Here is a 27,755-nt window from a genome sequence, read left to right on the forward strand (position 1 = left end):
ATTGGTATCCTGGAACTCAGAGAATTTAACAGACTAGAGGGAGAGATTTGTGAGTTAGAGTACATATTTGAATTCAACACATTAACACATGGTATGAACAGACATCAACTACCTCATGCATTACAAGGACTGCTTCCCTTTCTTTGATGTTTGTAATTATCTCAGACAGCACAATTAACATTCCCCCGCCTCTCACCCCCTTCCTTCAATCCTATTTGATTTGTCAGTTTTTATTGCAATTTTTTTTTTCTTTTTCTTTGGTCTTCTGTACTTACAACTGTCAGTCTATATTGGAAAGGAAATTGATCTGATGAAGTGGGTCTGTCCCATGAAAGCTCATCACTGAATAAATCATTTTGTTAGTCTTTAAAGTGCTACATTTCTGCATGGGTTCTAAGCAGTGAAAGTGTCAGTAATGCTGTTAGACAATATGACCTCCTGTGGTCCAGCAAAATCTCTCACCTGGCATCAATCAGGTCCAGAGGGTGCTGGATTAGAGAGGTTCAACCTGTATTTGAGATGCCTGGCTTGTCTCTCAAAATAAGGTCAAGCAACCAGTTTGGAGGAGCAAAGGAGAAAGGTGGAGAGGTGCATAAGAAGGATTAAAAGACAAGGTAAAGCCTGGCCTTGGCCAGAGCACATCCTCCTTACTCATATGAGATACAAAAGAGGTTAAATAAAGATCCTAGACTCACAACCCTTCAAAACAGAATGTAAATTGTAAGGGGTGAGACTCGGAGTATGCACAGCAGGTATATTTAGGCCTGTTAAGAAGGACGTGAGAGTGGGAAGGAAAATCAGGAGGTGGCAATAGCAGATTGGTGACACAGGCACACCTCCGTGCGGTGTCAGAGCTAGGGAGAGTAACAAAAGCAAAAGTTGTGCAGCATCAGAGCTGGAAACAGCAGATTGTAAAGATGTAGCTTTATTGGCAAGGGATTAGAAGAAGGGGCTCTATTGGTGAATAGAACTTTAGTTGGGAAGAGGAAGAGGAAACTTATGGGTGCACAGAGGTTAACTCAGCTCGTGTGAAGGGTTTTGGAATATGCTTGTTTGGAATCAAACCCCAGTAAACATCACATTGCCTGCACTTCTGACTTCTGGTCTTCTGCTTTCTGTCTGCGTGACATGAATCAGAAGAGGGCAGAGCTGTCCTGTCCATAGGACAAGGTGGGATGGCTGCCTCAGGCCATGGGCTTTTGGGGGCCCGCAGTGGCTGCTCCACCCATCCTGTGGACAGGGGAGATGGGGGAGAGCTGGGGCAAAGAGCATGTGGTGGACAGCAGTGGCAGCTGTAGGAGGTTGCTGCTCCCCCACCTCCCTAGTGCTCAGCATGTGGCATTGTGCCATGTGGTGAGTGCAGATGGGAGACCAGGAGGGAGAGATGACCTCCTGTGGCTGCCACTGCTGTTTGCTGCCTGCTCCCTGTGCCCACTCAAGCATGGGCCTTCAGCATCGCATGGGCGGGGTTTGTGCTGGGTCTGTACCTGGGCCACTGAGGGGGTGCCCTGGACCCTGCCCCCCACCTCAAGACAGCCCTGAAAGAGAGAGAGAGTAAAGATAAAACCTTTTAACAAAGGCATCTTTGTTTACCCCCTTTCCACCCATTTTCTCTCCCTCCCCATACCATGGTCCCCCATTCTTCCCCATATAGATGGTTCTGTGTGCCCCCCCACTGCCATACCAGGCATTCTGCGTCCCTCTGTCTTCTCCCCTAAACCAAGATCTGTGTGAGTGCTCCTACTTCCCTCTCCCGTTGCCTGTCTAGTCTCCTTCCCAACAGACATACTTCTAATTTCTCCTTTCTTTCTTTTCTATTTCAGGATGTCAGCATTTTAAATGTTCATGGGATGATCAGCAAAAATGAGATTGTGATGATGTTATGATGGATTGTGTTGATGGCTGCAAGCAACCAATTCCTTCATTTTTAGACAGTTGGAGAGATGGCTGGTAGCTCTGCAAACCAGAAAAGAGGAGATCCATGTGTTTTCCCTTTCCCCATTTTGTTTTTCTGATTTTCCTCAAAATCAGTAGGGTTCCGGCCACTAATGACTGATGAACGTTCTCTGACTGTTTAGAATTGTTCAGATGTGGCATTCAAAAGTTAATGAATTATGGACAATAAAGAAATGCCCTTGAACTGGGTGAGAGGCCTCAGTTTGCTTAGTTGGTAATGTGAAGGGGCCAACAATTGTTGAGAAAGAAGGTGGAAAATGTAAAAGCAGATTAGGGGAATAAAAATGATTGATGTGTGAATCTTCCTTAAATCTCATTGAAATTCTATGTTCATATTCAGTTTAGAAATAAATATTCCAGGAAGTGGTGGTGGTAAGGTTATTCTTTGCTAAATGTGAACAAGTTTCTGGCCACTGGGTGGTTCTGTTGCTCTGTTGTTCAGCCTAGATGTTTAGACAAAAAACTGTTAATCTATGAAAGATGTTGGGTTCAAGGAGGTTCATCCACTATTGCTTACAAGCATGTAAATCTGTAATCAGTGATGAATGCCATGTAAGGTTACAGTGTTCTTAATTGATATGCTAAACTATTGGATGTACAAGACCTTCAATCTGCTATACTAAATTAACATGATGAACACTTTTCCTTAGGGATGTAGGAGTTTAACCAGTTAACCCAAAACCTGATGCTTATCAGTTTCTGTTAATGGTTAAACTCTCTGGGGTCCCAGTTGCCACCTCCCATGCCTTGGGCTCTGCTGTCAGCAAGCATCCCAGCACATACGGGCTCCTGGCTACCAGCCTTGCCCCTGGGGCTCTGTCACGGGCAGTCATCCCAGCATGTGTATGGTCTGCCAGTCCTGCACATCAGGCTCTGCTGCCAGAAAGTATCCTGGGGTGTGCAGGGTCCCACCTGCTGACCCTGAGGATGCTGCTGGTGTCAGAACCTAAGGAGCGGGGCTGGAAGCTGGGATCCTCCAGCACCCTTTCCTCCCTATACCAAGGTCCCTGGGTAAATGTTTAACTGTGTAACAATAGAATCTTGATCAGTTGTTTTTACATATTTTTTACATTCCTTCTTTACGTATACATTAGTTTCTACTAATGTGGCAGAACAGTTTAGTCAGATAATGGTGGTAGTAGTAAGACAGATCAGGTCTATGTTAGCATGGGGAGTATGTGTGGCATTTATACTTTTGGAGGTCCACAATTTAAGGTATTTTATTTTCTGAAATGTTGCTGTGAAATACTCAGTCTACCTCTGATCATCTTTATAAAACAAACTGGTTGATGCAAGTTATATTGGTTTAAAGTTGCCACAATATACTGCTTGTGCATGTGTATATTCGGCTCCTTGTGCCAGTGCTGCACATGCTCACCAGAGATTCCTTGGGTAGGTATCCCACTGTGCAACCTTGCCACCATCCAGTGTATTGTCTTTTGTGAAATTTTGGCAATGCTTTGTGAAGCAGAAATGGTCTCACAGGATCAATTTCCCAGCATGAAATGACCTCCAGCACGTCATCTGTATTCCATAATTTTCACACCTTTTTCAAAATCTTACAAATCCGTGCAGCCTGATAGAAGTATGGATACTGTAGATCTCTGCACTGTTCTTATAAACATTGAAAGCCCAGGACACAGGATTCCCTAGTATTTGGAGAGATGAACTGACCCACTCAGGAACACGATTTCTTGGAGAACAGACTGTAGTGATACATACTAAGAAATAATTTAAGGTTGTTGTCGATGGCGTTCAAGGAACAATGGCAGATGATGAAAGACTACTTTGGGGCCCAAGAAGTGAGTCCTGACGGGTGTGGGCGTGGAATGATGAGCAGTGGTTGCAGGGACACCAAAATGACAGTTGCACTGCCAGCAGAGAAGGAAGTTCCAAGAGCTCTTGGAACTTGCAAAGCTGGATTGCTACCAGTTAGCGGGAAGTAATTTTAGAGTTAGGAAATCTGTTGTGTGGGCTCCTGTCACGAAAATATTTAGGGCCCTTGATTGTCTCCTGCTATGCAGGACTGTGATGCCAGGCAAAGTATAGTAGATAGGATATGGACTTAAAAGCAATGTGGTTCCTGAAATGCTATGATGCAATAACTGCACACGTCTGTTTTGGCACACCACCACCTTGCAATGGAGTACATCAACACAAAGGTCTATTCTGTGGTTATGCACGTGTTGGTGGATCACTGAAGACATTTCATTGACATCAGTGTTGGCTGGTCAGGGAAGGTACATGCTGTTCACTTCTTTAAAAATGCAGTACTGATCAGAAGTTATAAATATGGTGTTCCTTTCTCATCTGGAGGAGTACCATTTATGATGTTGAAATGCCAATACAGTAAACCCTTGATTTAACAGGCCCTGATTTAATGGACTTCAGAAATAATGGATGCTGTCCGCCAGCCCGTCCTATCTCCTAAATAAATGCTCTCTCTCTGCCTTTCAACGTATGGTTAGCATTCCTGACTGGACAGACTCAATACCCTTCCCATCTATCAGCAGCACAGGTTGCGTCTGAACAGGCAGATGCAAGGTCTACAGCAGAACGCAACACAGAGCTATATAGTTCAGAGAGGTTTTAGAAGGTCACTTTAACAATGAGCCACATTAATGCATTGTAGGGTACTGTCATCTGCCTGGCCCTGGTGTTTTGGGGCTAGTAAGATTTGTGTGCTGTTTGGTGTACCTTGATGAATATAACACTGTCAGTTACAGTGAGGATGCTCTTAGAACTGCTACTTGATCTACAGCATATGTTGTGAAACAAAGATTATTTTCCAAAGAAGAGAATTTTATTTAGTAACAAAAAACAGTGCAAAGAAAAAATTGTGCACTTCAAAAACAAGTACATTAAAAACTTAATAAATGAATGGAACAGAACTTAACAAGATGACAGATCCTTCATGTGCTCATTACCTATACATGCAGCAACTGTGGCTCTCACAGTTCAGTGTACATGAAACTGTGGGTGTCCTTAATGTCTCTGAGGCTAGAGGAAAAGGGGTAGTGATATGGCCCCTGATTCCACATGGAATGTTGAGGGATGGTACAGGGAGGTGATATAATGGAGTTCTCCATTGACTGCAAAGAAAGGCAAGCCCATGACGGTTGAGTCTGTAGGTCCACAAGAGTTTGCAACAGCTGTATTTGCTGCCAGTGAAGCCTCTTTTAGTTCCTGCTCCATCTCACATTCCTCTTCCTGCTGAAATTCCAGGGCCTTTTTGCTGCCCACTCTTTTAATCTCCAGGTTGTCTGCAATATTCACCATCCAGAAAGAGCTGCTAGGTGTACTCACCAAACTGGACAACTAGGAAAGGCATTTTAAAATTGGTGGGCTTTAAAGGCTAGTCTGGCCTTCTGGTCCCTCAGCCTCTGAGTGGTAAACTTGAGAATTGCGACCAGAGTCCAGATGCTGTAGGAGAGCTCCTAGAGGATTGTTAGGGTTGACATAAGTAATGCAGTGTGTACACTTGTGCTGCATCTACCTCAGTACATCAACTGGCTCAGCCCTGCTTGAGGAAGGTGGGGGGCACATATATTGGTAACAATTTAAGTGCAGCTACATGCATATTGAAGTCAACACAATGTTGTTTATGTCATCCTCAGAAGTATAGATGAAGCCTCATTGTTAAGGGAGACTGCCACTATCTTAACACTTCAGTATTAACAACTGTGCATGGCAATAGCTACAGTGAAAGCAGATCCCTTCTTCAATAGCGACAATTACTTAGGAAATGTTGCTGGATGGAAGAAATGTGATGTTCATGCTCAGAGGATCGCTCTTTGTAGCTGGAAAGATGTAGTGCACACTGCAGTAGCACTTGTGTATTCATACTTTTGGCATGGATATAACCATCTAACTTATGCAGTGCTGTATACAATGAATAGCAAAAGGCTTTATAGCTCTCTGGGACTTTCAGATTGGCATATTTCACTTCTGTATGGTGAGTAGTATTTGACTGCATTTTTGGAAGATACCTGCATAATTATGTACATTTTCTAATGTTTATCTTGCTGGGATAGTACTGGATTTCACCCATGCCCAGTGTTAAATGTATTTATACCATGAGTTGTTATCATGCCTTTCTACCATTTTCCCCAACTTGCAAGTCCACTAATTTTCTCTGTTCTTGACTAGGGCCATTATGAATTGCAGCTGAAAAAGAAAGGGGCTGATTTTCAAATGTACTTATACAAGTGTAAACCAGGTGTATTGCCATTAAGTCACTGGAGTTACCACCATGGAAAAATAGTGTGCAGTCAGAATCAGGTCCTAAAAGAAGTCACTGCATTAGAATCACAATTGTCAAAAGTGCCATGATGGCCTCCATGTTTGTATGTCAGAGTCAACAGGTCTGATTTCCTCCACTCAATTGTGAGGTTGTGCCAATCATACTGATAACCTGTTCCAATTTGGAGTAAATCAGTCTCCTGAAATGTCTTCCCTATTACACAAATGGAAAGTCCAATTCTGGTAGGGTGCTTGAATCCCTCCAAGAGACAGCATGTTAACACTATCAATGTACAGTCAGCGGATTCAGAAATGTTCTCATTTAGAGGGTGAAAAACCTATTGTGCTGGTTCTCAAATCTAACTGGACCATCTGAACCAAAGGCATTCATGATTGAACTGCTTACTGTAACTAGAGCTATTGCTTGATCATGAAACACTTGGATATGGATGGTGAACATTAATTGTCTTCTCCCTTTTTCTCTTAAAACTTTTCTTTTTAGTTTAGAATATATGTTACCTGTGGAAGCTAAATAAACCATAGCACCAGAGAACAAAGAGAGCTAATAAATCCAGGTTAGGCAAGGGACCATTCCTGTTATTTGATTCTTATCAATCTTACTGTGCTCTCTGAAAATGAAAGTTGGATGAAGGCATTGGGAGGTTTAAAGGCCAAATCTTTGACCTAGATAGAGTCCATTTTCACATGTTGGAGATCTGGCCACCCATTACCTATCTATAAACTAAACCTGAACAGTTCTGATCTTGCACCATCTGTTCCAGATTTTTATACTACTGTATATAATGAATAAACTGGTTATTTCTGCACATGCTTTTATCTGATGGCTACTGGTTATTTAAAATCTCAATGTTTTCCTTCTGAAAGGGTCCCACAATTAAAATGTGTACCAATGGTTACAGACAAAATATTATACAAGAAAGAATGTTTTTTAGAAGTCCTGGGCTACTGTCTTTGACAGGACAGCTGAAGAAAGGATTTATGCTGAAAGTCTCACTAGAGGGCATTGTAATTTTACAGGCCCTGTGTCCTGAGATAATGCAGTTTGAGATCTATGATTCAAGACTTAGAATTTCATTTATTAGTTTTTTTATGTCAAGTCCAATAAGCTGGACTATATATCCTTAAAAGAATATACATACATATATATATATATATAGGCTATATATCTTTAAAAGAAAGCCAACATGTTTCAAGTGGTGCAGCTGGTCCAATTAAAATTATCCTTACTGCTAAAGCAGCATGCCACATTTCCAGAATGAATTTGTCAAGTAGAGCAGAAGGGAATAAAGCAAGACAAGTGGGAAGGCAAAGAGATAGAAAAGGACAGAGAGGGCTGATGGAAACAAGAAAAAAGAGTAACTGAAAACTAAAAGGCGGTTAGAAAAAAATAAAAGCACAGTAAGATGAGGCAATGTGATAGATGGTCTGATTTTCCATGGTTTTGCACTCCATTTCCCTTCTTGCTTGCTTACTTCTTTGTGGTTCCTTTTTTTTAAAAAAAGACCATTTTCTTCATTTTCCTGGAAGGGGTAAGAGATGGGGGCACAGGGGACATACACTTATTTGCCTTTTTTCCAGACAGAAGCAGCTTCTTCTTACACAGTTATAGCCTGAACCTGAGCAGCACTGAGCCACAGTTCTCTCATGCAAGTGGTAGCTGAGGGTGCTTGGCATCACACAGCATCAAGCCCTTTATGTTGTCTCCTTTTTTTTTTTAAACTTTTCTCATTTTTGTTTTCTTTAGTCATACATTTTCTTTCTCCTCCTGTGAGTTGTCTTTTGTGATCCTACGAAGTTTATCCTGTTCATCTAGATGGAACATAAAGAAAGGTGGTTGATGCATCTTTCAGGTCTGGAACATCCTCGACTGGCAAAATTGAAGGATCTGTCAGATGGCAGCTTCAGCTGAGTTTGTGACTTGAGCCTAAGGGCATGTCTACACTTACAGGGTTGAAGGGTCGATCTCCTGGAGTTCAATTTTGCGCATCTGGTAAAGATGCATGAAATCAGTTCCTCTGGGGTCCACAGTCAACCCCCTGTACTCCTGCTCTCCCAAGAAGAAAGGAAGTCAACAGGAGAAACAATCCCATCAGCCTTCCTCACTGAGGACAGAACTTAGCTAATGCAGATACGTCGATTCTAGCTATGCAATTACTGTAGCTAGAACTGCGTATCTGCAGTTGACTGTAAGGTCTAGTGTAGACCAAGCTTAAAAATGGCATATGGGTGGATGCGGCTTGTAAGCAAAACACTCATTGTGCTAAGTCAGGTTATTTGTGTTGTTACTTTCCTGTTTTTTTATTATCTAATTAAAGTCACTGTAATATAGAGGTTTAAAAGAAATCCAAACAATTTAAAGTTCAGGTTACAGCACTTTCTCATAGTGAGCAGACTATATCATGTTGATATTTTCAGTTGCTTCTACTCAACACTACAAACTTCTGTTTGGCCATAGCGAAGCAGCAGCAGCAGCACATCTAAGCTCTTTTACACTACAGCAATCTGTTAACAGAACTCTTTGTTGGAAGAGATCTTCTGACCAAAGGTCTGTCAACAGCTCATAGCCACACAGCAAAGTGGATTGCTCTGTCGATCCAATCTGTTGACAGGAAGCAGCCTGACTGCCAAGCCGCTCTCCAGACAGAACAACACCATAACCCTGTCAGACAGGGTCACATGGCTGGCAATCCCTTCTGGGAGCCCCAGCCAGGAATGTCCTTAAAGGGATCCCCCACACCCACATTCCCTGCCCATGCTGAGGCTTGCCAACCTCATTGAGAGACAGCATAGCTACTGCAAGGCTTGGACACTTTCCGTGAGAGTGTGTGTGCTTTCCAGATAGCCATGGTGCCAGAGCAGCCCCAGGGGGGCTTGCATGGGCTGCAGGCACACAAGTGCTGCAGCTTCTGCTGCACCTTATCCTGGCCACCCCCCTATTCCTTTGGGGGGGGTGATCCCAGCATTGGCTCAAGGAGCATGCTGTGGCAGCCACACGGTCCCACCTGCACTCAACCCCTTGGGTGCTCAGGCAGGTATGGAGGTACACCACCAATTCCAACTGGTAGGACTGGCTTGTGATGGGGCAGTGGGTGACCAGTATCATCTTCAGAATTTCAGACTGAGAAAGAACACCTTCCTGGACCTGTGCGCCTGGCTTGCCCCTGCCTTCTGGAGCCAAGACACCTGGATGTTGCCGGCCATCCCCCCAGAGAAGCTGGTCACCATCACCCTCTGCAACGGGGTCATCCCTGACAGCTACCACTCCATTAGGAACCAGTGTGGGCAAGTCCACCATCGGGGCCATCCTCATGCAGGTAAGGCACTGTCAGGCTGCAAGCCCTGCATTGAGGGACGGAGTGCAGGGGGTGGAGAGAAGCTATGTCCCTAGGGGAACCAAGGTTGGGGGAGAAGAGGGATGGGAAGACATGGGGGACCCACCCTGGGGCCCAGGGGCTCCCTCCCACAGTCCCTAATGTGTGTATTTGGTCCTCTCCCCTGGCAGGTCATGACAGATATCAACATGCTCCTGCTGTGGAGGGCTATCTGCCTCACAGTCCTGGACATGGTCGTGACCAGCTTCACCACCCTGGGATTCCTCAAATGCTTCAGGGTGATCAATGGGACCCACATCCCCATTTGTGACCTGAACCACAGTGCAGCCAGATTCATCAACCACAAGGGGTATCACTCTATCATGCTGCTGGCCCTGGTCAACTACTAGTGACAGTTCCTCAATGTGTACATCAAGTGGTCGGGCTGTGCACACAACACATGGGTGTTCCGCAACTCCAGCCTGTGCCAGAGGATGGAGATGAGCACCTACATCCCCCACCAGGAGCTGGCCATCGGGAACTTGAACATAGCATTGTACATTGTGGGGGATGCTGCCTACCCCCTCACGTCCTGGCTCAGGAGGCCACACACCAGGCACCTGGACTTCATCCAGGGACTCTAAAACCCAACTCAACCGAGCATGGAACCAGATTGAGCATTTCTTCAGCTACCTCAAGGCACATTTTAGATTCTTCTTGACCTAAATGCATTTGGGGTGCCACAATGTCCCCTAAGGTGTGGCTGACTGTTGTGCCCTCCACAACATTGTGGAGGGGAGGGTGAGGTGTTCCTCCCAGAGTGTGGGGCAGACGCCGGACATAGCTACGAGCAGCTGGGCACAGCTACAGTACACCAGGCCCATCGGGACAGGCTGTGGAACTGGACGCCCCCTGAGGGAAAGCTTCTTCCATGGCCCCCCAAACCCTCCCCAAGGCACTCCCAGTGGGGGCCTCTGGCCCAAAATCCAATCCTGTCCTCACCATGACTCCTCGCTTCACCCCTCCCCAATAAAGAGGGATGCATGATTAAACAACTTGTTTACTTAAATGTGCAGAAAATAAACATTCAAAAATGATGTACGTTGTGGAAGATGTAACTATATACAGCAGGGGGAGGGGAGGGCTTGGGACAGGGGGTGTGGGGCAATGGGGCTGAGGAGGGGTTGGGCTCAGCAGGGGGAGCAGGGAGTGCCTCATGGGCAGGCATAGAAGGAAGGGCCTGGGGAGGCAGCTGTGGCCACCCCCTACCAGACAAGGTCCACCATGCTTTGGGGGATGTCCATCGGGAGCAGGGCAGTGGGAGGAACAGGGGAGGCAGGCATGTGTGGCTGGGCCAGCTGGTCCCACCAGAGACTGGTGACAGTGTCTAGGTGGGACATCAGTTGGTCCCAGGCCCACATGCGCTACTCCCAGTCTTCCTGCAGCCGCCACTCCAGGAAGCCAGTGAGCACCCAGAGGGTGGTGATATGGGCTCTCTGGAGGCTGTTCCCCCATTGACGGCCTCTCTGGCCATCGGCCTGCCCTCGCTGTGGTGGCGAGCTAGCTGGTGTGGGTGCCAGTCTTGGCTATCTGGCTCCAGTTCCAGGATGGGGTTGGCTGGCCCTGGCAGGCGGTAGGGGTGGGGCTGGCCTGGCCCTCAGTTGGTCCAGCTGCAAAGATGAGGAGAGACGGTGAGTCATTCCCCTAAAACAGCCCCAAAGGCCTGCCCCCCTGCTCAACAGCCACCACCCCCCCGGGCCGAGGGATGGGGATGTCCCAGGAACACTGGCATTTGTGCCCTGCACAGCAGGCCCATTGTGACTTGGTGCCTGGCCTGACCACTGCAGGCCCTGCCACTTGATGGGCTGGGGGCGGGGTATGTTCAGCAATAGAGAGGGGTCCCTGCCTGGGTGGCAAGTGCTCCAGGCATAAGACAAGCTCTCCCTAGGCCTCCCCCCGCCCCGCATGAGCATGCTGTCTGTGGGAGTGGGCACTGACTGACATGTGCAGGCATGCCTGCATGCTGGGAGCTGTGCTCCTCGGTGTATCTGGGGTCTGGCTGTCGCCTGTGTAGCTGACCTGCTTCCAAGCCATGGTAGGGGTTAGTGACCCCCTTCAAGCCCTGGGATATATGACGCATGGAATACTTACCAGAGGGTCTCTTGAAGAGGTCCAGGAAAGCCCTGGATATGGCTTGGCTGGAGGGGCCCGAGTCCAGGGTGATGACCAGTGGTCCCTCATTCACCTTGCACCCAGTGTCCGGCTCTGACTCTGGCTCTGGCTGGGTTCCAGGCTGGTCCTCCTCCTCCTGCTTCTGTGGCTCCAGCGGTGGGGAGGGGAGCCCCTTGGCTGGGCTAACAGCAGCTGTTGCAGGGGAGGAATCCTTTCCCCTCTGGAGGTTGTGGAGCTCATGGAAGTAGGGGCAGGATTCGGGTCCTGCCCCTCACCTCCTGACAGCATCCTGGGCCTGGGTGTATCCCTGCCTCAGCAACCTGACCTTCACCTGGACTGACTCCATTGTGTGGGTGGGTGGCCCCATGTTGCCTAGGTGGTGGCCAGCTGGCTGTAGGCAAGGGTGTTCCTCCTCTTGCCCAAGGGGTCCAAGAGAAGTGGCTCCTCAGCCCAGAGGTTGAGGAGGTCCTGCAGCTCAGGCCCAGCATTTTGTGCCCTGTTGTGGATCTTGGGACCCCTCAGGGTAGTCCATTGAGTGCCCAGTGGGGGTCTCATGCTCCCTGCTGGTCTGCAGTGGAGGATGGCCTTCTGGCAAGGTGTGGCTGTGAGGTTGTTTTCACAAGACTGTATGGCTCTGCAGTTTGCATGTGCTCAGCTTCCTGCCATGGAGTTTCTGGGGATCCCTGTGCCTTTAAGAATGGCCAGAGACAGGGAGCATAGAGATTTGATTGCTGTGGACAGAGCACCTCCCAGGGTTAGCTGGCCAGCACCATGGAGGACTCATCTGTTGAAAGAAGGTCCTTCCGGAGCGTTCACAGTTGATTTCTGTCGACAGAATCTGTTGAGAAAGGCATTCTGCCTTATGGGGGAAAGGCAGAAGGCTGTCAAAAAAAGTTCCACATTCTGTCAATTCATTGTCGACAGAATGCATTTTTAGAGTGGACGCTCTACCAGTTTTGTCAAGAAATCTTCCTAGTGTAGACATAGCTCTGGTGTGCTTTTCTGACCTCAAGAAGTTGACAGTACAAGTACTTCTTTGGTAATAGTAATAATTTTATAGTATTTTTTTATAGATTTTTCTAATCCTCCCACTCGTCTATCAAGGCTGTTGTAATGGCTCAGATATAAAACAGTTTTCCTCCAAACCTCACCTAAGGTAAATAATTTTAATGGAACTCTCTTGTTCTATGTATACCAAGATCTGAAAATGTTACTGAAGCACATTTGCGCCTTCTGGCACAAGCTATATAAAGCATAAACACCAAGCAAAGGAAGTAAAAAAGCAGCTGCACAGCATAGTAATATCCACATACTGATAGAATAAGCAATATTTTTCTTTTAGAAAATCTTTCAGGCAACCACTGTGCTTCTGGGCAGTGTTCTATTTCAGAATCAAGGAACAGCTCCTGAAAACTAAACCACCACCCTGAAAGAAGAGAAACTTTATGAACATAAAGTCACTACCATATGACACTACATTTTCTTATCAGAGTTTATTGTTGCACATCAGATATCATGCCACTATCAGAACAGTATTCAGTTTTATTAATTTTAAAAAAAGTTGAGAAAAATGTTTCCAGAAATTTTCATTCAATGTGAATGACAAGAATATTATATCTATAAACACTCAAATATCTGTTTAATTTCTTCCGGAGGAAGTTTCACATTTTTAAGCAAACAAAATGGGTATTCTGTACAAGCTAGCCTGCAAATCAGTTATACTCAGCCTTTTCTCAAATGTGGAGCTGGGAAAATACTGTAGCACTTCCATAAAATGTTTACTGAAACAATTACATGAATTTATGACACCTATATTTATGTCCCTTTATGTTCACCTTCTGCAAACAATCATGGATTCTATTTTACTACCACAGATATTTGTGGAAAGGACATTTCAAAGTCAAATGCATGACAATTTGCAGAAAACACGCTGACGTCCACACAGACAAGTATTTGTGTAGGAATTCCTTGCACTCTCATCTAACCAGGGAACAGAAATCATACTACTCACCTTATCTGATCAATTACAAATAATCAACTCAGCTTGACTATCTAATATTTGCAATGTTTCATAATCAGTCTTTAAACATACATTTAAATTGGTGGCATATTTATGAAAATGCATTTGAAGATGCTGCAGTCTGCTTGTGGATAAGTGATGAGCTTAAAAGACACTAAATTTGGCCAAATATAAATTGTTTTATGAATTAAATACTTAGCTTTTACTCACGTCTATCCCATTTTTTTGCAGACTGCAGCTATTGTTCAGAAAATCTGCAGTCTGCATGCCTTGCTAAAACTCCGTCTTCATAAGTAACCTGAATAAATGTCATTTTTACTTTTTTACATTTTTTTTACTGAAGATTGCAGAACATTTTATTAGAACATTTCTAAGGAAACACTTTAGATGGGCACATTTATTCTTTGCAGGGCTCATACAACAAATTTCAGCCCCAAATGTATCTGCAATTCAGAGCAGTAAATACCTTTTAACTCAAACTCAAAGAATGCTATCAATTTGTCTTTACTTTTCCATTGTTTTTAAGTGTCACAATAATATTTCTAATGCACCGGAAATTAATGGTGTTTGGAATTTACTGCAGATGCTGATGATAAAGAGCCTAATCCTGACCACTTTTCTCAGGCATTGCTAAAATAGGAGTTTTAAATTAAAAGGATTTCAAGATTAGGCCCTGTACAATGCACAATTCTATAGACAAAAGGCCAAATACTTTTGTTCAGAGTTATTTACTGAGAGAGAACTCCCACTGAAGTTTATGTGGACATCCTGTGCTCTATGCCCTGACACTCCTCATCTCCCCTGATAACATAGATGAAATGGAGCTTTATTACCAGCTACTTCCCAGGCCACAGCTGCCAAAGTGTCCCCAGTGAGAGAAGCATTGCTTCCCATGTCCCTTCAGGCAGCTATTGTCTACAGCTAGAATATATTATATCATGGCTACAGCTACTCTGCATTCCCTTTTCAGAGGAGGAATGCAAATGAGCACTGATTTACAAATCTTGCAGCTCATTTGCATAATCTCATGTGATTGCGTTTCTGGAAGAGGCTTTTCGAAAAACAAAACCAGCTGTGTAGATAGGGTTCCTTTGGAAAACAAAAAACCCTTTTTGACAGAACCCTTCTTCCTCATTTTTTTCCTGGAATAAGGGTTCTGTTGAAAACAGTTTTTTTTCCTTGAAGGAAAAAATGTCTACATGGCTGTTTTTGCTTTCAGAAAAGTCTCTTCCGGAAATGCGATCCTGAAAGAGTATGTAAATGAAGCACGAGATTTGTAAATCAGTGTTTCATTTGCATTTTCAACATCCCTCATTTGCATTCCTCCACCAAAAGGGGAATGTAGCATAAATGCGGCCGATATCTGTAAACTTTCTGGGACAAGGAGGAAGATGATGTGCATATCCTAGTTCACACCCAAGCCACATTCAAGCTGGGGCAGGCCATACATCCCCATGCTGGCTGCTTCTCACCTCTTGCCCTTCCAGACCTACATCACACAGAGTCCTCTGTGGTATCCTAAAGAGAAAAGGCTGCACTCTAAATGTGTTTGAGCCCCATACCTAGAGCACAGAGGGTCCCCTCCATGCACAGCAACCTCTGGCACATGATCTGGCCCCAAAATGCTGATGTAATTGCTGCTTTACAGACAACACAATAACTAGCACCAGAGCACAAAACACAAGCTCTGTGCAGTTCCTACAAAACAGTGGTGCTTTGTTTTTATGTTTTAGTGATGGTACATCAGTTGTATGCTCAGGATGAAGGGGATCTTGTTGATTTCAATAGGGTTACTACAGTCCGCTAAACCTTCACCTTAGCTCTTTCCCCCCCCAGGATTCACATCAACACCTTAATTGTTACAAATCCATACAGACATTTTCAGGTCCCACCAACTGTTTACACATGCGGAGAACTTTTCTTTGCAGTAATTCAGAATCCAGAGAGTATCTTTTACTAGATTAAAAAAAAATTAAGACCAGCCAAATTTTGGACCAAATTCACATGAAAGTAAGTGAGCAAATATTGGTTTCATTCTGTCTATAAATAATTATGATGTTCAACTTATAAAATGCCTACTCTACTAGAACCTTGTAGTTAATCATGCATTTTTTATGCAATAACGTGCAGAATAATGTGTATCTTTAAACACAGCAAATTTTTCTTTATAGGCCTATCAAAGCCAGATATTACAAAGTCCATAAGTAAAAAAAACTTACAAGTTAGAATTATAAGAATCTCAATATCTGTTTTCTGTTTAGTGACCAATAAAATGGTTTCTCTCCCATTACCATAAAAATTAAACTCTACAGTTTATGACAAACAGTGCCTAGAAGAGTTTTCCACCGTTTGGTGTATATTTTAATGGCCCATTTTAAAGCAAATATTAGGAAGGTAGTTCTAGAACCAAGCACCAAACTTGGAACAATAGTACACAGAGGCAGCAGAGGTAACCTGCCATGCCCATTTCTTGACTTTGGGCATGTATTCATTAGCCATCACACAATTTTAAAACAAAATGTCTTATTTCAATGGAGTAACATGAAGGCTAAATTTAGGTCATATTTTTAATGATCACTTTCCTAACTTTTTGAACCATTAATCATTAGGCCTTGGGGTCACCTGTTTAAGTAGATGAGCTGTTTAACAGAGAATAGTCACATTGGCTACGTCTACATGGGCAGCTTCTGTCAACAGAGAAGCCCTGGCAAAACTTTTGTTGACAGATAGTGTCCACATGCAAAAGCAGATTGAAAGAGAAATTTACTGTTGACAGAGAGCAGCCAGACTGCCCAGTCCTCTTGACAGAACGGTTGACTGGAAGCTCTGCAAACAGGGCTACCCAGGGAACTGGAAGCCCTCTCTGTTGACAGAAGTGGATACACAGGCACTCCGTCGACATGCAATACCTGATTGGGGAGAGGTATAATGCTCCTGGCTGAACAGCTGAGTTTTGTCGACAAACTCTTGACAGAGCTCTTTAACCGTCTGGACACTCAGCAAAGTTTTGTTGACAAAAGCCCATTTTGTCAACAGAAGCTGCCTGTGTAGATGCGGCCACTGTGTGAACTAAACACATACTTAAGTGTTTGCAGTACTGCAGTCTAATTCTGTATCATCAGTGTACACTGTATTAATTTTTATGTAACTTACTCATTTAATTACAAAACCTTTAAAATTATCTCCCTTGGGAAAGCAAGGGAGATAATTAATACATGCAACTTTCAGGTATTAAATTGAAGACATTGAGAAATACTACCTCTTTTCAGTTGGCATTGGAAGAGTTTGGGGAAAGACATCAAATATATCAAATTCAACATAAAAAAAACCCAGGACAAGATAAATTGTAAATTAAGGCAATCTTACTATAGGTCTTATTTCTGTTCTCACACCAGTTTTTCACTGATGTAAGTCTACTCATTTTATTGGCATTACCCCTGATTTACAATAGTGTGAGATCAGAATGTAGGCCCAGTAACTTGTAACTCACAGCAGATAGATGTGCAAGATCAACTCAGGTCATTTGTTCATTGCATTGCTATGGTTTGGTTCACAGTCATGTAATTTAACACTCAGATTATTACATGTGAATTTCTTTTTTGACTTTGTGCTTCTTACATCTAATCAGATTTCTTCTTGGTCACATCTTAATCTCTGTTCAGATAGTTTGTATTCTTTTTTGCTGCTTTTTCAGTGGACTGTGTATGGAGGTGCAGTACTTGAAAAAGCATAGGTTGTGAACATGAAAGGGATCCTCAGCAAACTACAGTTTCATCCTCTGAGAACAGGGCCATATTTCTTACAGCATTTCTTGCTACAGTGGTTTAGCCTGTGGAGTCAAGATTTGGCTCAGAATACATATTCTGTCCTGTTGTTTGCACCTAAGCAGCATACATTTGTACTCCTCAACTGTACTGATTTATTTTTAAGTTCAAAATTTGGTAAGGAGATTCCAAAAACAGGAGTACATTTGGTCATTGTATGCACTGTGTTTTCTTAGTTTTGTTTTATACAGGACACATGGTAATAATCACAAAGTATAACAAACCCTCGAGCAGGCAAACTATGGGCTACAAAACTTGCATGAGACACGACACTTCTAAATTCGAATATAAAAGTGTAAATATTTACTGTGAAATTGGACAGTTGTGCAGCTTTGCTTTTAAAGCATATACCAGCAGTTGCTATTGACTTCCACATGTGCACACAGTAGTTTACAACAATTCCACAGGCCCAGGAATGGCGAAGAGAGAGCTTGCAGGTCTCCAGAGTTCTAAGAGACACAACTATTTGCACAATCCACATGCCAGCATATGGAAGAATCTTTTTGTTAAGTCTCTTTTGAAGAGGTATGATTTACAACTGCCTTCTGGTAGCTGTTGAAGGCTTTAGGTAAGATAACTGAACTGTGGAAGAGAGATTTCCAGAGGCTTTCTTTCAATGCTATCTCACTTTCTGTAGTTCCTGTCTCAGCCATGATGGCAGGGGTTGTCCCAGTTTGTGCAGGAGTTTAGACAGGTCCACATTATGATCTCTGTAGTAGTTTGACAGAAAAGCCCTGCACTGATAAGATAAAAAGGAAACAGTTTTATTGAATAAAATATTGTACTGTTGATGCTATGGATTTTGAATTTTGCAGTTTGCTTCACCAATATCTGAACTATGCCATGCCTTCTCCTGTGCTGTATACTTTCTTCTATGATATGCATCATTGCACATGGCATCTATACTCTATTTAGCAGATGAGCTGCAGAGGATTGGTTTGGTAGCAATACAGTGAATTTCCAAAATGTTCATCAAAACTAAAGCAAACGATCAGAGTCTGATCTCAGATATGTCTGTATATATCCAGAGTAATTCTGGAGTGAGTAAGCTACTCTGAGATTACATCAGTGTAACAGAGCAGAATATAATAACCCCAGAGTATTTGAGGGCTTGTCATTCAGGTACTTGCATTTTTCAGAGATGTTTCAAATAGACAAACATCATACAAATAAATAAAATACCCTTCAACGGCTGATTCTCCTGGCACTAGACTTACACCAGCAAGAGAAAAAAATCAGGCCAACAGTGCAATCAGGCTGATGGTACAATTAGTACTGACTATACCTTGAACTCTGCACTGGGCAGGTCTACACTAGACTTGAAAGTTGATCCTAGATACGCAAGTCAAGCTATGCAATTGCATAGCTGGAAATGACTCTGCTTTTTTGTGCCAGTATGGAGTACCAGCATTTCAACAGCCCCATCTGTGGGACTGGGGTGGGGGTGGGGGCAGGGTGCCAGCTGAGTACCGGCTCCTCTTTTTTTCTTTTTTTAAAAGCACTGAATTATCTTATTTATGATCGACTTATCAGGCCACCCTCACTAAGGGATGCGAGAAACTCTCCCATTAATCTCCCTTATTCCTTGCGAAAATGAAGAGTACAGGGGTTGACTGTCAAGCCTGGATAGTTTGATTGTGTGTGTCCCCACTAGGTGCACAAAATCAAACCTCAGAAGATTGATGCTGACCAAGAGGATCTCCCAGCAAGTGTAGTAGAGACTAAGCTAAGTGAGAGTTCAGTTTAAGAGTGAAAACAGGCTCCAAATGCTTGCTGAAATGTCTTTTTTTCTCTGTGCAGTAGTGGGAACATAGACTTCAACTATAAAGTCTGTGAAAGGAACTCACCTTTGCAGTATGACTGCATGCACGTGGCTCTGTGCTCCTCCCCCTTGCTCCCAGGCACCACCTGCCACTACTCTTATTGGCCGGAATTTCTACTGGCCAATCAGAGCAGCAGTAGAATGCCTCAGGGCAGGTTGCTGCATTCCTCCCAGCTGGGAAAACAGCAGTGACTCGCAGTGGAGCCTGCAGCCACTTCCCTACACCCCTTTGGCCCCCAGCAGAGCATGTGATCTGGATCCAGACTGTGGCTTGCCTGATCCAGCCCCTGAAGCTTGGGGCTCTTGCTCCATCCTGCTGTGGGCCAAATGCTATGGAGGGCAACCCCGAGACTTGGGGTCCAGATATGGACTGGAAGTTGGGGGTTCCCCACCCCGGCTGTATTACCTCACAAGAACCATGATTTACCTCTAAATCCATAGGAGGGTATTTTCTGCCTTTGCTCTTTCCAAGACACTTCGTTTTTCCTTCTTCCAGGAGTTGACACCAGAAACCTTTATGTGAATCAAACCTGAAATGAACATTTTGTACACTTTCAATTCAGCAAACACGCCAAATATAGCCCAACTGTCTTTGAGATTCTTTAATCAGGTTAGCAACTTAATATTTTGGAGCCATCTTCCCCATGTTATGCAGGCAAAACATCCATTAGCACTAATGGAAATTATGCTTTTGTGTGGAGAAAGAATGTATGACAGGCTAGCTAACTAGGTAACGCAGAGGGGTTGCTGTGTTAGTCTATAACTTCCAAAACAGCAAGTACTCTGACCAAAGAAAATCATTAGTTTCTAAGGTGACACAGGACTGCTTGTTGTATCTAGATATCACAATGCACTTCCAAGGCTACGTCTACAGTAGGAAACAAAGTCAAATTTATTAAAGTTGACATTGTAACACTAGATTTTATAAAGTCAATGTTGAGAGAGTCTGCATCTGCCAACAGTCGACTCTGTGTGTCCCCACTAAATTACTGAGGTTCAACTGTTGCTGCAGTGCACTGTGGGCGCCTATCCCACAGTTCCTTCAGCCGCATTGCATTCTGGGTTTTTTTGCCAGTGCTTTATGGCATAAAAATGCCCTGTAAGTGGTTGAGGGTGTGATGTTATCCTCCCAGACTGCATTGCCCTTATTCTCTCCTGTCGTTGGAGCCAAATGGCCATTTTTCAGAAGTATCTTTCCCCAGTGAGAGAAATTGTTTGAGTCATGTGCATTACGGAAAGAGGCAGCTCTTTTTTTTAAATGGGAAATCATCTTTATGGAAAGAGGCAGCTTCTACATAACAGCTTTTTCAAGAGACTTCAACTGGACATTAAATACAAGTGAAGAGAGAGTGAGGCTGAAGGAGCCAAGTTTGAACTAGAGAGAGACAGAGAGTGACAAATTTGAGAGCCATCACCACACAGAAGTGAAGAAGAGCCATTTTTCACAAGTCTCCTTCCTTGGTGAAAATACACCAAAACAGGTGGGCTTCAGAAGCTGAAGCCCATGATACCCATATGGAACAAAAGGGTCTATGAAACCAGTGAAAGCTTCATATTATTTCCAAGAAAAGAAGGAAAAGTATGGAATCCCACAGGGCATTGGTGTTTAATGGTTAGCATTTTTCAAAAGAAGAAGGGAAGAAAAGACAGAGGGTGTTGGTTTCTAGTGGTTAGTATCTCTTCCCCTGGTGAAAATACACCAAACAGGATCCACGTGACTAGTGAAAAACTTCATATTATTCACAAGGAAAGAAGATACAATGAAAAATGGTAGTGTAGTGGTAGTGTATCCAAGTGGAGGAGCCAGGTTTGAAGGAGAGAGCAAGAGATCTGAGAGTCATCACCACACAGAAGTGAATAATGCTCTAGGGAGGCCATTGCACAGATGTCTCCAAGATGAGGTGAGGAGACTGTTAGAAGTATTAGCTCTAGACTCATTATGAATCCCCAAGACTAAATAGAAGAGAAGGAAAGAATCCCTGATGGTGTTGGTATCTAGTGGCTGCTGGAAGGAGTCATTATTCTGTCAGAAGTAGTAGTGGCTCAAGATGAGCAGGAAAAATTAAGGAAGCATTAGAAGATAGAAAAGTTGAACAAAGAGATTCCCTTGCCTCTCCTAGTATAGAGGCCCTGGCCCAAGCAACTGCCTGTGTGAGACGGAATGGAGAGAGAGAGCCCACAAGCTCCATTCAGTCACAGGATATCCGCCCATAAGCCACATAATTTGGTAAGGGAGAGCATTCCGTATGTCCCCCAGTTACATTCTGCTTCTGTCCCAGTGAGGGTAAGCCTTCTCAAGCAGTAAAGTGCCTTGCAGGAAAGGACACGGCACTGTCTGCAGGCATGGTCTGCACTGCTCAGACATCATGTGGTGTAGTGGCATGAGGGCTAGCCACGTGGTGGGGGGAAGGGGACTAGCCTACCAGGCGCATGGTACCTTGTGGGGGGATGGGGGAAGGGCAGCCACATAAAATGTGAAGCTGAGAAAACAAAATTTCTCCCAGGGAAGAAACCTATATCCTGCACAGGGAAGGACATGCCACTGTCTTGAAGCACATCTACACTGCCTAGCTGCCACATGGTGTGGTGTGGCAGGAGATAGCCATGTGGGGGGGACGGACCAGCCAAATGATGCCTTGGGCTAGGGGGCTGCCCCCTACAAATGTGAAGCACAAAAAACAAGTTGAGCAACCTGTTGAAGTGATTCAGTCACCTGGGTGCTCCCAGATCTCATTTGGTAGCAAAATTATTGTTCTTCTTTAAAAAAACAAGCTCCATTCCTTCCTATGAAAAACTCCCCGAAGCCACACGTACACCATATGTCCCCCAGTCACACCCTACTGCTGTCCCAATGATTCTTGAGCCAGACTGGCTGTATGGCAACAGTATGTTCACCCCACAGTCACATTCTGCTGTTCCCAATGAGTCTTGAGCCTGGCTGGATGACTGGCTGGATGACACCAGTAGGGTGCTCCCAGAACTGCCCAAAGGAGGAGAAATACATTTGGTAGCAAGGTTGTTTTTTTTAAAGTCACTGTTCTTTAAAAAGGGACAGAATGAAGCACAGTCCCAGTGACCACTTCAAAATGTAAGGGGAGGGCAGCCCAATAAAACATGAAGCAGAGGAAACAAGTTGAACAACCTGTTGAAATGGTTCAGTCAGCTGGGTGCTCTCAGAACACATGAAACAAGGTTCTCAGCCTCGCTGGCTAAATCCTGTGCAAGGAAGAAGCCCTCACCCCATGCAGGACAGGGCATGCCACAGTCTGCAGGCGTGGTCCATAGAGCCTGGCAGCCATGTGGGTGTAGGGGGGAGCTTGATTTTCACCTGCACTGCTGTGCCTCCCGGGTGTTTACTCAGCACAGATTCATCCACACAGAAACAAGATCCTGGCTCCCCTGATGACTCCATGCTTGGGCTCTTTTGTGACTCTAAGAAATCATGGCTAGGTGCAATTATTACGCTGTCCAGAAAGAAAATGATTTCAAATGCTGGGCTTCTTGTTCCTTACCTCCTGCACACCTGGAGAGCAGTGTAGGTGAAAGCGGCCACATTTGGGACATTGTGGATTACCTCTGGAGGCCGATAAAATCAAGTTAAAGTAACACTGTTTCCACACTAACATTAATTCGACCTCATAAATTAGAACTTGGTGTTACACTGCATTGCAGGAGCAGGGCAAGAAAGTTGACCTCAGCACCTCTTAAAATGGATGTAATGGTATTTGCAGTGAAGACAGTCACATTGTAAAATCAAGTTAAGTGCCTTAATATCAACTTTATTCTGTAGTGTAAACATAGCCTAGGACACACATAAATGAGCACAGATCCCTTTGAATCTAGGTACACACAGACCCTATTAGATTTTATTAGTAGTTAATGTTTATATTGCAGAACCACACGAAGTGGCTCTACAGGATTGGTGCCACATTTCATTGGGATCTCTACAAACCACATAAGGCACAATATTTGTCCTGAAGAGTTCACAATCTAAATAGAAAGACACATTGTCAGAAAAAGGGAACCAACATAGAGGCTAAAGGCCAACTTCTGCACCCATTACTCATCTTCAGTAGTACCCAAATAAAGGGGACATTTGTAACTGCATCTGTGGAACAGCATTTGTACAAGTATGCATAGTACAGTATGTTCAAGTATCCATAGTACAGTATGCGAACACAGAGTTAACTGAGACAACTCATCTACAGGAACTTCCTCTGAACAGAGTGACAATATGAATTTACAATAGAGTGATATTATAAATTAACAGTAATATAATTAATGACAAGTCATAGGCTAAAAGTGATACCACACGAATGTCACAGTTCATAAAAGACTGAAGTGCCCAAAATATTTAATTGCTTGATAGATACAGCAATATTGCCAACCAGCTTCTTTTAAGGATCAATTCATCAACCTCAAATGACGACTAGAAAATATCAGCTAGTTTGATCTAAAGGGTGGAGGAGGAGACTGACAACTGTACTCCTCCATTCCTCTTGCTTTGTCTCTGATGGCACCATTTGGCAAGGCTTGTATTAATGCAGATCTTTATACAAGGTCTATCACTATACTAACGGAGTCTACAATTATTAGTCCACCATTAACTTCTCAGTACTTCTATTTAACCCTCTGTTACACACATCACAGGGCAAAACTCAAGAAAGGGGTGTACAATGCTTTGAGTTCATTGGACAAAGAACCTGTATGTTTATGCCACATTATACTACAGTACACTCTAGTTATGTGGGGGTTGCGTTCTTGCAACCCATGTGTACCTCTAATTTCTGCGCAAGTCGAGGGGAGACAGAAACCAAGCTGCTACCTGGTTCCTGGCTCCTGTTAGCTTGCAGGAGCCAGGAAACTGACCATCCACGAGCTATTCAGTCTCCTGTGTCCCGCAAGCCATGGGGAGCTGGGAACCAGGCAGCAGCCTGGCTCCCAGCTCCCCTCCACTTCCAGAGCTGGGAAACTGACCAGGGCAGCAGTCTTGATCAGTTTCCCGGATCCAGCCAGTGGAGGAGAACTGGGAACCAGGGACAGCTTGACACCCCACTTCCCTCCACTCTTTGAAGCCAGGAAACTAACCAGGGCTGCTGCCCTTCTCAGTTTCCTGGCTCTGCAAGCAGAGGGGAGCTGGGAGTAAGGCTATCGCCTGGTTCCCAGCTCCCTGCCACTCAGGAGAATGGGAAGCTGCTCCTGTCAGGGATGTCAGCCTGACTCACGGTTTCCTGTTCCTGTCAGGGGTGGCAGTCCCATTCACCCAAAACACAAGCAACTTGGTTGCGCATATCTCGAGGGTTTACTGTACTGCAATTTTGTAGATACAAGTAGAAAGGGGAATTTTCTACCATATAAATAAATTACCAATGATACAGAGGGCTAAATTCATTACTGGTATAACTAAACTGATTTTAACACAGCTATACCAGGATGAATTGGTGCCAAAATAATGGAAAAAGCTACCTGAATCTCAGTCATGCTAAATGAACATTATTTGTGTTCAGGGATCGAAATGAAGGAAAAGCCTGCTGCAGAATTAGATTCAGAATAATAATTCACAGCATCCAGGTCAGGGCCTTTGGTATACAAAGAGCTGGAGCTTTCAACAGAGGAACTTCCAGGGATGAATTGGGTCCATTATGTCTTTACAATATACTTAACTTTATCTCATGAAAGATAAAATCTGTTTTGCTATATATGCCACAAAAAGGAACAGAGTACAACTGTCTGAAAGCATTAAATAGAGATATATCTAAGAGAGAAAATAATTCTTTTCTGAGAGCTTCTGATAAAAACAATGAGCTCACATTCAAAAGAGCAGCTTAAGGTTATCAATCTTATTTTAAGGGCAAGTGAATCTAAATGTCTGAATCCAAAGGATTTGTATACATGGGTGTTTATTATACAGAGTGGATTTTACATCCTGACGCTGATATTGAGTCTCCTGCAATTCATGCTGAATATAAAGGAAAATCAGCCTTCTGTCCATTCTGTTTATGACAGTGATCTTTTGCTGCAATGGAAAGGCCTCTCTTCCTTTTATCCTTCCAAAATGCAATCTCAATTTTTCCACAAACCAGTACTTGTTTTACCTGTCTGGTGTCCAGTTCGGTAATAGTCAAACACCACATTTAATGCCTGGCTCAAAGCATAATTCACAGAAAATGTAATCCTTCTAAGTTGCATTCTTTTCACATGTTGTTAGTGATTACTTGGACAGCTGCTTGAAACCGTGCAAAAAAGAAAAATGTGCTTTTCATATCTAATCAGCACATAAGCAAGTCTAGATTTCTGCATGGAAATTAAAGAGGGAACAGATGCCGAAAAATGGATATAACTGTAAACTCTTTCATATATGGGAGCCCCGGAACCAGGAGGTTGGTGGATATTCAAATATTTTGAATAATAGAGAGATATACGTAGCTATGCATAACACTAAGAAAAACAAAGAGTAAGCCGTGCTAGTCTATACACTATCAAAACAAAAAGCAGTCAAGTAGCACTTTAAAGACTAGCAAAATGGTTTATTAGGTGAGCTTTCGTGGGACAGACCCACTTCTTCAGACCATAGCCAGACCAGAACAGACTCAATATTTAAGACACAGAGAACCAAAAACAGTAAGAAAGGAGGACAAATCAGAAAAGGATAATCAAGGTGAGCAAATCAGAGAGTGGAGGGGTGGGGGGGAGGTCAAGAATTAGATTGAGCCAAGTATGCAGACGAGCTCCTATAGTAACTCAGAAAGTTCTCATTAAATCGTGATGGGAACTTTCTGAGTCACTATAGGGGCTCGTCTGCATACTTGGCTCAATCTAATTCTTGACCTCCCCCCCACCCCTCCACTCTCTGATTTGCTCACCTTGATTATCCTTTTCTGATTTGTCCTCCTTTCTTACTGTTTTTGGTTCTCTGTGTCTTAAATATTGAGTCTGTTCTGGTCTGGCTATGGTCTGAAGAAGTGGGTCTGTCCCACGAAAGCTCACCTAATAAACCATTTTGCTAGTCTTTAAAGTGCTACTTGACTGCTTTTGGTTTTGACTAAGAAAAACAATATTAGATATTGAGAAAAAACAAAAATGTATGCAGAGTACTTTATTTACCAACAACAGTAGAATTGTATACTGTCAGCTTATACTGTATTTGCTGTATTTATCTGTATTTACTTTCACTATCTTGTACTTATGGAAAATGTAACTAAAATTTATTTATGGTTAAAATGCCGGTGTTTTGAGAGTTCTGGATAATAGAATGCCAGATATGAAAGCATTTACTGCATTGCCCATACTGACACCAGTAACAAGACTTGCATTTAAAATTTGTCAGAGGAGTATTAGTAGCTATTAATTTGTGTAAATTCTGCTTACAGAACCAACACCATTTTGTAACAGCCAACAAAGGTCTCATCAACCTGACCTTTCACCATGCCAAAGATTTGTCCGAGGGGTGCTGAGCACACATGTGCACATGCAAGCAGTGGATGTGGAGGTACAAAAGTTCCATGAATAGCAGCAAATTACAATTTAGGGAGACTATTGTTACCCATTCTGTTCAGACTTTTTGTGCAAAGTTACAGTTGCACGTGTACTTTCTTTTAAACCTGTCAGTGGCTTATTTTTTATGAAATGAATTATGAATCAACTCACGTTAGAGCTTCGGAGTAATTATAATGAGGCGAGACTCCCAGAAACTTCTGCACTTCATCCATTACAGTAGCCGGGTCAGTTCTCAGCTGTTGTCCATCAATAATTAGCAACTGCAAAAATAAAATAATATTCTATTTAAAATTCATTATATTTCAAGCTTCAAACCAAAGCTTTCACCTATGTCAGGCTTGTTCATTAAAAGGAAGAGAGGTACCCGAGGGAATGGTAACAGGTCCAGTCTTATTTATCATCATTAATAATCTGGGAGAAGGGTAAATGCCATACTAATTAATTCTGAAATAAAACTATATTCAAAGTTGTTGTGAGCACCACTGAGGACAGAAAAATAATGCTGAAGGACCTAGCAAGATTAGAAATATTGGCAGGAAATTAAATGAGATTCATCCTGGCAAAATGTAAGCTAATATATCTGGAAAAAAAAAGCTACAAAACAGCTATGTCCCCCACACACAAACAATGCACAGAAGATATTCTGAGACATATGGATGCTCTTTTTTTATCGGTTATTGTTGTTACTAAAGAAGCACTCACAGAGCTCCTTGATCCCACATCATACCCTACTTGTTTCTTGTGTCTGAGGATAAAACAGTTTGAGTTGGTGGTTGAACATATGTGGTGATTGGCAGTGAGGGATGGTATTGGTGTTGCAGTCCCCGACATGACCGTCAAACTTGCTGTCTTGGGGCTTGCCCCGATGATGTATGCCCTTGTTGGGGACG

General features: G+C 43.5%; 1 protein-coding gene across 1 annotated transcript in view; it reads right to left on the reverse strand.

Annotated features, from left to right (window-relative positions):
• Positions 1 to 16,718: 16,718 nt before the first annotated feature.
• LOC142012127 (bifunctional heparan sulfate N-deacetylase/N-sulfotransferase 3) overlaps positions 16,719 to 27,755 on the reverse strand; it is a 101,116-nt gene continuing 90,079 nt past the window's right edge. The window contains exons 11-13 of the mRNA XM_074991957.1: positions 27,016 to 27,125; positions 19,796 to 19,898; positions 16,719 to 18,285 (exon numbers count right to left, since the gene is read on the reverse strand). Of these exons, the coding sequence (XP_074848058.1) occupies positions 18,166 to 18,285; positions 19,796 to 19,898; positions 27,016 to 27,125 (333 nt within the window). The 3' untranslated portion in view covers positions 16,719 to 18,165. The remainder of the gene's footprint in view (positions 18,286 to 19,795; positions 19,899 to 27,015; positions 27,126 to 27,755) is intronic.

This window comes from Carettochelys insculpta, chromosome 4, assembly GCF_033958435.1.
Source record: "Carettochelys insculpta isolate YL-2023 chromosome 4, ASM3395843v1, whole genome shotgun sequence".
NCBI classification, from domain to species: domain Eukaryota; kingdom Metazoa; phylum Chordata; order Testudines; family Carettochelyidae; genus Carettochelys; species Carettochelys insculpta.